The sequence below is a fragment of the Lygodium microphyllum genome, chromosome 3, assembly GCF_053477565.2.
Source record: "Lygodium microphyllum isolate KBCC chromosome 3, Lygodium_microphyllum_v1.1.10, whole genome shotgun sequence".
Classification (NCBI taxonomy): domain Eukaryota; kingdom Viridiplantae; phylum Streptophyta; class Polypodiopsida; order Schizaeales; family Lygodiaceae; genus Lygodium; species Lygodium microphyllum.
Genome location: NC_141137.1, coordinates 134,099,157 through 134,110,052, shown reverse-complemented (window position 1 = coordinate 134,110,052; position 10,896 = coordinate 134,099,157). Strand labels below are relative to the sequence as shown.

The following is a 10,896-nucleotide window of genomic DNA, read 5'->3' as shown; positions in this document are numbered from 1 at the left end:
CATTGCATAATCAGACATCATCCAAGTGGTTTTGTAATCATTGACTCTACAAAATTTCACCAAAACAAGAATGATACATTAGTACTACCTCAACAATGCGAGCAGGTATATATGCAAAGGCTAAATTTTTTATATATATACATGTGATACATATACACAATATAATAAGTACTTAAGTTTTTTGCTTTTGTTTTTCAAATACAGGTTGTGTATCATCCAATGGTAAACAATAACCGATGGTGGTATATCATCCCTATATCTAATCATTCAAAACCAATATATGGTAATATTACCGACATGGAGATAGCAGATGACAATCCAACAATTAATGATGATGTGCATGATGACACCATAATGGATGATATGCGTGATATAGTACAAGATGAACCTTGCGAGGATGTTCAAGGAAATGCAGAAGAAGACAATAATGTGATTGTCGATGATATTGATGAAGTTATTGAGCAATATAGCAACACATTTGATAGTGGGATAGACTTATTTGTTTCGTTACCTCTTGGTAACATAGACCTAGAAGTAGATAGTTTAGCAAGGGCTGATCTCATTGAAGATGAGATGGATCATTCACTATAACATACTTAATTTGCTTATTGATTCAATGTGTTTTCCTAACTCTATGGTTTTTATCATGCGCACACGTGCATACTCAAGAATCAATAGTCAAGTTTAAAGCTAAATTGAATTTTCCATAATAAAAAGAAAGTAAATTTATCATCTTCAAGTACGTAGAGAAATTACGAGATACATATTGCAATGCTTACTACTAATTGTAAGGTTTCTGTCGCTTGCCGCTAATTACTTATATCAGGCTTGTCAACTGGAGGAACTGCATTCATTAGAGAGCAATGAAAAAGTAATTATTAACTCTATTTCTTTAATTCAATGATTTAATGTGTATTCTTAATTCTATGGTTTTTATCATGCGTACACGTGCATGCTCAAGAATCAATTTCAGGTGGTTAAATAATTATTAACTTTTGTTTTTTAATTATGTGAATTGCAATTTTAGGTGGTTAAATAATTGTGCGTCTGTTGGCATGTCTATATTAGTGTCTATTTGCGTGGATATATAGACGCACAATTCGCGTCTATTTACACACATGTTTACACGCACTTATAGACGCTATGATAGACGCACCCAACTTTGCACGTCTAACATGCGCGTCTATGCCTCGTTTCTGTTGTAGTGCATGAAGGTAAGCTCACTATACTCATAGGTGTGAGAGCACAATGGCTATGTGAGAGGTAGCCATTGCACTCGGCTTGAAATGCTTGAAACAATAAGTGGTCCATGAGTCTTCAGTTGAGTGAGAGCTTCCACAGTATAGTGTATTGTGTTTGAAAGAAGAAGAAGAAATCAACAAGAAAATGTTTTGGCCTCCAACTCTCTTCTTGTATTCTTGAAAGAGCTTCCTCTTGTGTGCATGGTGTGTATTTGGCAGAGCAGCTCAAACAAGTCCGCCCTCCACATGACTCGTGACATACAAGATTTGAGGTTTTTGTCATAGGGCTTTAGTAGCTTGATTAGAGTTTTATGAGTTATATACATGTATACTCAGATGGGAAAATCCACGACCATACGGATACCATGATATATGTTTTGATAGGGGTGTTATTTAGAGTGGACACATGGTTTTTGTCAGAGGGCTTTGGTAGCTTGATTAGAGTTTTATGAGTTATATACATGTATACTCAGATGGGAAAATCCACAACCATACGGATACCATGATATATGTTTTGATAGGTGAACCATAATTCCCCTTAATATGGTTTATCAACTTGTGTATACTCCTTCAATGTGTTTGGGTTACAATATGGGGTAATTTTAAGCTCCAAGGAGACTATGCAAGCATCTATAACTTATGTGTTATAGCTTAGCTTGTGATATATTATGCTAAGATATAAATTTCTAGAATATGCTATTGTATACTACTTTATTTAGGTTATATACTCATGTAATCACTTATCACCATGTCTTGTGCTTTTATAGCTATTGGGAGGGCCATCGTTCCAAAATTTAAATTGTGAAGAAATGATAGCACAAACATGTGCTTTCTGGACATATCTCCACCACTCAAGAGGTGTTTGACTATATATTCACCACAAGGACCAGTTGCTCACTATCTTGATTATCTTTGTCGCATATAACCACAAGGTCTCCACCCTATCTTAGATCATAGTTGTTTTAGTTTATAAGGTAAGGAAAATTTTACTTTCAAAATTCTATGCATGCTAGTGATTTTTTGTAATGGAACTAAAGAAATGTTCTATTTTTGGGTCTTTTCTATTATGATGCAAGAAAATTTTGGCTTCCAAGTCTTTACATACAACCATGCATATCTATAAGGCAATAAAGGTTGTTATTTGCTCCTTATTATTCATTTTTGGTGTGCCAATATATTCTCCCTTGTCATTTTTTATGTATGACCTTAGTTCATATAAATAATACTCAAAGTATATATAGGAAGGGTGAAAAAGAAACTACCAAGATGCTAGTTGTGGTATTTTGGGTTTATCCACAATTCTATAATTAGCACCCCCTACATTCTTTTGGGGACAACATGCACCATCTCTATTGACACATTTATATATGTGTTTAGAACTATATGAAACTTGTGTGCAATATCGCATTTAAAAGAGCATTTCCCTTACAATATTATTGTGTAAAATAAACATGAGTTTATTGTAACTCATTAGGCTCGTAGGGTTTTAAAACTATTATAAGATGTATTTATTTAGTCTTCAAATTGCACTCTTCTTTGTAGTGAGACCTTGATTAAGAGCTTGATAAAAGATTGCTACTCAGTTTAAGATATAAAATATCCCCCTACTTCCATATGCTACTCTTTCAAATGAAGCATCCTAGCAGCAAGAGCTCCCACCAAAGAGCAATTAAAGTGCCACTTCCAATTACAATGATACTTGGGATGATGAGTGATCTATAGCTCAAATTTGAAAAGAGTAACCTATATCATCATCAATTACAAGAGAAAAAACAACACCCTAGGTATAACCAATAAGTTAAACCTCATTTAATAATCAATTCCGTAATAACCTAACAAAATCTCAAAAGACTTGGTCAAGTCATCCAAATGTTTGAAGTGATCACATAGCATCTTCTTGATATTCCATAACATATCCATAATTCCTCCACATTAATTAGAGATACACACACACATACACACAAGGGCGGGGGATTTATCTCAAGCTAGAGAGAGTAAAGAAGATAGAGGGATCAAAATCCAACGTAACTTTGATTATGTGCAACCAAGAAGTTAGGGAAGAAATGAAAGTGTGATGCATAACTTAAAACTTTCTTTTAAGTGGCTATTTTTATTTTACTAGCATCTCTATAAGTGTCATGAAAGTGCAACACTTAAAATAATGTCCATGGATACCAAAGCAACCTCACCTTATTCGATGCTCATATTGCTTATATAAATGATTCAAATTTCAAGACATCATATTCAGCAAAGTTGTCATGTCAACCAATTGCTTTCATCATCACGTAGCCAATACCCACTATTCTCCCTTTGAATCAACCATATTAGTAAGCCTATAGATTTCTATCAGTGATGCATGATCCCTTCACATCACCTACATTCAAAGAATACTTGAGCAACCTCTCATGTACCTATTCTCAATGATTTACACTAATTTTCTATTTTATTATTACTTCCCTTTAAATGGTGCCCTTTTGTGCATAGAAGATGCATAATTTTTTTTTTAAAATATTGAATCCAAGAGATACACATTTTTGAGTGACCTTGCCATTTTGCCCCAAACATCAAAGTAAAATAAAATCTTGGATAGATATTACGATATACCTAGAAGACAACATGGAAATCTTTAAAGATACCTACTACTAGGAAAGGAAGACTATCTAACCTTCCAATACATTTAGAGCAATTTAAATAATGCTAACAAGCTAGATTGTATTCAAAACTATACTTAAACTAGATAGCTTGGAAATTGTTTCAAAGGGTGGCCAGATGGATAGAGGATGCATAGTGCATGCAATGTTATTAGTGCAAGATTCACTTCAACCTAGTACAAATATCCAACTTGGTGCATGGGTTGTGCCTAATTCCCATTATCTTGGATACCAATCCCTCATTTTCACCCATGGCCAACTAGACACCTTGATCTAGAAGTTTGAGATGAGCATCTCAAATTATTCTAGTATACCTTGCTCTCCCTCAAGCTGTTGTATTGAATATGACCCTTAACCTAAAGGTTCCTCACATATAGATAGTAGAGGGAGAGGTGGTGTTATATCCATAAGTAGAGAAGATGAAGGTACTGACAAACTTAGGTGTAGCAAATATATGTGAAGAGTACTCAACATATATTGAATAAAGTAAGAAATATAAATATATGTCCAAGAAAAATGTAGTGAATATAGGATTTTGTCATGGAAACTTTGAAAATAATTGTTTAAGGCATCATATTACCAAGATCTTTTGCATCTATGATCTCAAGTAGATTATTATTTTTGTTTTTTAAAGATTATCAAGAGTGTCTTCACTTTCTTAATGTAACACTTTAGACCTAGAGCTTCTTATATTAAATCTCTCTAACCTTTCTAAACTTCAAATCTTGTACATGTTTGGGATTGTATATCTACATATTGTTCATAAATCAATCGATTAAATAAGCATGAGGTTTGGAAATTGCAAACAAATAACAACTAGCTTAGAACAATAGGAGATTTAAAACAAATTAATTTATATGTATTACCATCATGTCCTTCATGATGATACATCTATATCTTAAATAAATTGGCCATAGTACTAACAACCATTGTTGTTGTATCTTGGTTACTACCCAACTATCTCAATGTGAAATGAGGGATGGAAAACACATTGGGAAGCTCCAACTTCCACTCAAATTCATGCTTCACTATTTGTATTGTGATGAAAGGAGATGGATGGCTTACAAGAAAAATCCTCCTACATGTATGCATAAAAGCTAACTTACACATGCAAAGACATCATGTTATTGTGCTATGTAGGTTGTTAGGGTTGTAGACCATCTACTTGAATAGGATCGACATTTTGATGCGTCCATAGTTAATTATGTACAAATTATTAGCATAACTTTATTGATGAAGATTCTTGGCATTGGCACAACCATTCCTAGAAGCCAGGGTGGCTTGTGGAAGCAACAAAGGTGTAAGAGTATATGTTTCTTTTCAAGTCTTGGGGGACCCAAGGATTGAAGGAAATTGTGAAAGAACATTATAGAGAGGAATAAGGGGCAAGGAGGTAGGGCATGTGGGGGCTGGATTTTTTTCATTCATGAACAAGAGCTTTGCTTAGAGTTTCAACTTGCCGAGGGGCATTTCACGGAAGTCACATGCGGTTATGTTTATAGCTAAGGCTCGAGAGAGTAACTTGGCAACTCTAAGGCATATTGCCATGGAATCCCCCGATCAGATCACTCTGTAGGGTTTGTGGAAAAGGCCTCATGAGTCATGAAATATGTCCGTGGAAACTGTAAAATAATTGTTAAATGAAAAGCAGCATTATTCCCTTCTTAAATGTCTACTTCAAGACTAAAAAGGCTTCTAATGTCTGCAGTGGTGGGATGCAAAAGCATTATAAGCGCTTCTCCTTCCTTCTTCTTCTCTTCTTATTCTCTCACACTTTCCTCTTCTTTTCGACCCCTGGATTGTCTAGGCGGGGCAGTGATAAGCAGTCCATGGTTTGCTCTACTATATATATATAACCAAGACAACGGATGCAGCTTTCTTCTTTATAATAGTACAATGGGAAGGAATTATATGGCTTCCGATCTGTGTCTCGGACCAGCTAACCATGCGCACCGATCCTTGCCTCTGCATGACCTTAATTCACTTGAGCTCTATCACAAAGCTCTGGAAGATGAGAGACTCAAAATACAAGCGTTTGAGAGAGAACTGCCTTTCTGCATGCAGCTTCTAGACCAAGGTATCACAATTTTCATGATATCCTTGCTTCGACATCTTGAGAGTTGCACCTTCAGCTGATTTGATGCTGAATTATTGCATTGATCATCTAATTTTGTGACATTGCTATGGTTTGCGTTCGATTAGCAATTGAAACTTCGAGGGAGCAACTGGCAGACAGGTTATCCTGCAAGCTCAACACCACCCCGTCTCCTTCGTCTGCTCCTCCGTTACAGTTGCTGTGCAGCTATGGCGGGTTGAGGACAAGAAGCCTCCCTGGGCTGGGGGAGATTATGCACGAAGTCAAGAGGATCAAATGGCCATCTGTTACAGTTGATCTTGGACAAGTGGATGGTAGCGATGGAGCCATGGCCGCTGCCTGCAAAGGTAACGAAGAGAACGCTCCGCCCTTGATTCCTGGAGAATGGCACTTCAAACCCAAAAATGAGGCAAGTCTAGCATTATAAAAGATTAAGATCCTTATCACCGCCGCTTAATTTCTGTATTATCGCTGTGGATGAAGTGATTATTAAAGGGCAGCTAGGGTAGCGTATAGCTTCAACTTTGTTTGAAGTAAGAATGGATGAACTGAACTAACCCTAATTTAATATTCATCGTGCAGGCGGGAGATCAATCAAGGGCTGGCTTGTGGCAGGGGGCGCCAATGATCGATCCAGGGAGGGGGTTTCAGCCCTACAGTAGCCGGCAGGCGACAGCAGATCACGAGGAGGCTAGGCAAATCGGGAGAGGTCTCGGTAGCACGGAATACAATAGTAGAGGTCTGACGGACAATAGCGCTGTGGCCCCGATTGCTACTACTACATTTGGAGGCGGAGCTAGGGCATGCGGAAGTGCACCCGCCGGGCGCGCTAGAAGCCCGGCTAGTTTAGCGGCGCCGGCAGGAGCTAGCGTGCAGCGCAAGCCAAGGAGGTGCTGGTCCCCTGATCTTCACCAGCGCTTCCTCCACGCTCTGCACCAGCTGGGTGGATGCCAAGGTATGTACCAATTATTCCTGATATTTCTAATTTATTAAATCATTATCCTGCTCTGAGAGCCTGAGCTCAGATTTTCTTTGTCATTCTCAATAATTGTCACTTTCATCCACCGCAATCTATATCGAGTAGCTGCCACTGCAATGATTTTACCGTTTATTTGCTTCGGGCGACGAGCAGAGTGTTACTTATGGCACGAAAAACAATAAATTCTTTTTTTCTTTGATGTGCATTGTGTACTGTCAAATACTGATTTGGTAAGGGATATTAACATGGGATAGATCCAAGTTGATAATTTCTATGTAGAACTTCGAAAGCTCTCTCTCTCTCTCTCTCTCTCTCTCTCATATCATTCATCATTGTTCTCCAGTTGCCACTCCTAAGCAGATTCGTGAGCTCATGGACGTCAAAGGACTCACCAACGACGAGGTTAAGAGCCACCTTCAGGTAGATATACATCCGTAATCAAGAATCGTAGATATATTAGAAGCAAAAGAGTTTCAGAATTATGAATTCAGTCCAAAGGCACTCAACATTTGCATGTGCTTTCCTCTGCAGAAGTTCCGTTTGCACATGCGCAGACCGAGTTTGGTATCACAGACAGATCACGACCATCAGCATCATCACCCTAGTCACTCCTTCGGCCACTCCTTTCTACAACAGCAACAACCGCCAGCTGGAGGTGGCGCCCTGCCCGGACCGTCGCCGCAGCATCTCCTTGTGCTTGGGCGTGTCTGGGTGCCTCCATCGACCAACCCATGTTCTGCTGCAGCTAATCCTAGTTGTTATAGCGCTGTGGTGACGAATAATCATGAACTAGAGCAGGGTAATTATCCTGGACGTGCGCAGCCGGAGGTGATTAGTTGCAGTGATCTTAATTTTACTCCACATCGGCCGATCGATTATAGGGCTGCTGGCCAGCGCCTGCGTCTCCAAGAGCAACAAGAAGAGTTGGATGATAATGAAGACGACGATGATGATGAGGACGCTGATGACATGGATAATCATATGGAGGTAGAAAAGCAGCACGATACCATCACCACTGCAACTAGAGTGAGTCCTACACACCGTGAGACAGATTTGTCTATAGGGTGTATTCGTAGTGCGGTGGAGTACGTTGGCTTACATGACAGCTAACAAGGCAATCGTTAGCCTGTCATTATAGCCTTACTATTTTAACCGGAGTTGACCCCGTCCTCTCAGTACATCTTTGTAGGGATCTCATATATGGAAAATTGGCTTCACAATAGCTATGTTCTTCTTTATTTTCCCAAAGTGTAGTTATATCATAGCCCTTATGTATTCAATGCATTACTTTGAAAGTTATCTTTCAAATCCCTAGCCGTTGCCTTACTCCAAGCATCTCGGTGTACAACAAGCTGCTCATTTTGTCCTCACATTTTCCATTAGCTCTAGCTTACATTGACAATACGCAAACAATATTCATATCGAGTTATCACAAGACCAAACACTAGTCAGATTGCAATGAGGGGTGAATGTGGACAAAGCTAAGTATGGTTTTTTGTTCTTACTGCATTGCCTATTAAGATATGTCCATGCTGCAATGAATGGCAGTTGTCAACACTTAAATTTTTTTGCAATGCATATGAAGGTAGATTCGCAACATCTCCCAAACTACCTTATCATGTAAACTTGTATGAATTCAACAAATAAGGACCCATAGACTTCAATAGAAGGTTTTGTACCTTATGAATTTATATGAGTACAATGCCTTTTATAAGATAAACCAACAACTAACATCATAATGGTTGGAGAGGGCAAAAATATCAATGTCAAGGATGAAGATGATGGTTAGTGTTTCACTAGAGATTTTGGTTTAATAGATGATTATGTACAATCACTTCTCTTCATTGAAGAAGTCAAATATTCATTATCTTTAGTTTGTGGCGAGGATAGCGTATTCATGAAGAGGTATTTGTAAGATTTTTCTTTAATCAAGATGGTACCATGACAAGAGCAAAAAATGGTATATTGGATAATTTTGAAGGTAGTGTGATAAGAGCAACAAATGGTATAATAGACAATTGTGAAGGTACTGTGACAAGAGCAACAAAGGGTATACTAGATAATCATGAAGGTACTGTGACAAGAGCAAGAAAGGGAATACTAGATAATTGTGATCATTGTAAGGCAGGAACAAGATGGTGGTAGAGAAAAAAGTATGCATTGAGGTGATGGGGGGCAATAAATTGATGTTGTGATCACATAGAAGACATGCATGTGAGATTAGAGGTTTTACAATTCAACGATGAAGGTTTTATTGTAGAATACATGAAGGTAGTCACAGCATGACTGACAAATGTTCTTATACACTTGCATAAAATGTTCAATTGCAAAACATGAGTACTAGAAGATAGTGTTGTCTTGGAGGTAGGAAAACAAGAGTACTCGTATTGGCCAACCTAGTATAATTGCATACCAGATCAACTGATAGGATTGTGCTTTCAATATAAGGCAACATTGTCATGCCGCTACACAGACAATGTGAAAAACTCTAGAGTGCATCATCATTCGGCTTTCTTATTGATCTAGAGAGCCATGTCAGTGTTCGTAGTGTGGATGGTTCAAAAATACTAGATTTTTGGACAAGTTTAGTCAATTTTGATATTATAAATATTATATCTTGTAATTATCCAAAAGCTATAGATAACTTCTAGAATAGGATGACATGTAAAAGAAAGCAAGTGGGCTTTAGCCATTTTTGGGAGATTTTATGCAAAAAGAAGGATTGGCGAAATCATGCGACGTGTGATCACAGTTTACAGGCAAGAAATAGCACTCCGAGAATGGGGAGAACAAGGAGACATCTGGGAGAATTCTGACTAGGTATCCTAATATTTTACCCTTGTTTTGGAGCCAATGGAAGCATGAGATTGGAGGTTTGAGCAATAGAGAGGAAGCCATTATTTTATGCACGTTTTTGGTCTACAGATTTATCTTCTCAGGATGCAGAAATAAATTGACACGCTTTACCTCTATGAGTATTCTTCTACATATTTTATTTCTTTAAACCCCTTCTCTTCTGTTTACTCCTCTCCCTAAATCTCCCTTCACCCTATTGTCTCTTACCCGTGTGGTAGATTTTCAACCCCAAATGCTCCGACAGTGTTGTTGTTGTAGTCTCAAGATCCGATTGTGACCTACAACCGGGCTGCTTGCCCCTTTTCTTTCCTTCTTGCTTCTTCTCTTGAGATGCATCGTCCATAACATGCTTAGGTATGACTTTTTCATCCTCTTTCTGTTGCTCCATTTTACTTTGTGTTATGCATTTAGATAGGCCTGAAGAGAAAGGGCCAGCAGTGTCCTCATCTCTTCTTCTCTTTTTTTCCACAAGAGCTTCTTGATTATGAACCTCAGCCAAATAAGCATAGGTTGAAAATGAATCCACTAGTGTACTCCATCCTGTTCTCCCTCATATACTTTGGCTTGCATTAGCCGATTCAAAATTTGTTGTTTTTTCATTTTCTATGCAATCTAATGCTTACATCAAAATGTGAGATTTTGCTTCAACCATGCCTCCTTTACAAGCTTCATCAACCCTTTCAATTCTCAACCCATATGTGGCTACATCGATTGCAACAAATGTTGTCCTTGTAGCCATCTCTTCTAACCACTTTTGCATGCCACCATTTCCAAAATCTGGCTCTATTGGAAGACCGTTTTATATTGCATGTATTTTACCATTTTTCTAAAAGACTAACCTTATCGCTTCCGCTTCACGTTAGGCTGTACAATCTCACTTTTCATGCTGTAAAATGTCTCACCAAATGCATCTCTTCTTATATCCTTCTCTACATGGCCTTTGGGCTATTGCCCGCGGCCGACCCTTCTCTTCTACCTTGACATTCAATTTTTTAACATTTGCATTGATTTCTGTCAAATTCAACCTCAAATCATGCATGCCCTTGATTAATTCAACCCCAATATTTTCTTTTT

The 10,896-nt window shown here is 38.1% G+C and overlaps 1 protein-coding gene across 2 annotated transcripts; it reads left to right on the top strand.

Annotated features, from left to right (window-relative positions):
- The first annotated feature begins 5,419 nt into the window (after positions 1-5,419).
- Positions 5,420-8,565, top strand: LOC148038926 (transcription factor HHO3-like). Of its 2 annotated transcripts, none has more exons than XM_087675507.1 (5): positions 5,420-5,969; positions 6,095-6,396; positions 6,570-6,942; positions 7,310-7,386; positions 7,501-8,565. In XM_087675507.1, the coding sequence occupies exons 1-5, from the start codon at positions 5,561-5,563 to the stop codon at positions 8,074-8,076; spliced, it is 1,737 nt and encodes a 578-aa protein (XP_087531633.1). In that variant the 5' UTR covers positions 5,420-5,560; the 3' UTR covers positions 8,077-8,565. The 2 variants fall into 2 exon arrangements, with proteins under 2 accessions (XP_087531633.1, XP_087531632.1); XM_087675506.1 differs by having other exon boundaries at positions 5,424-5,969; positions 7,498-8,565.
- The last annotated feature ends 2,331 nt before the right edge of the window (positions 8,566-10,896 follow it).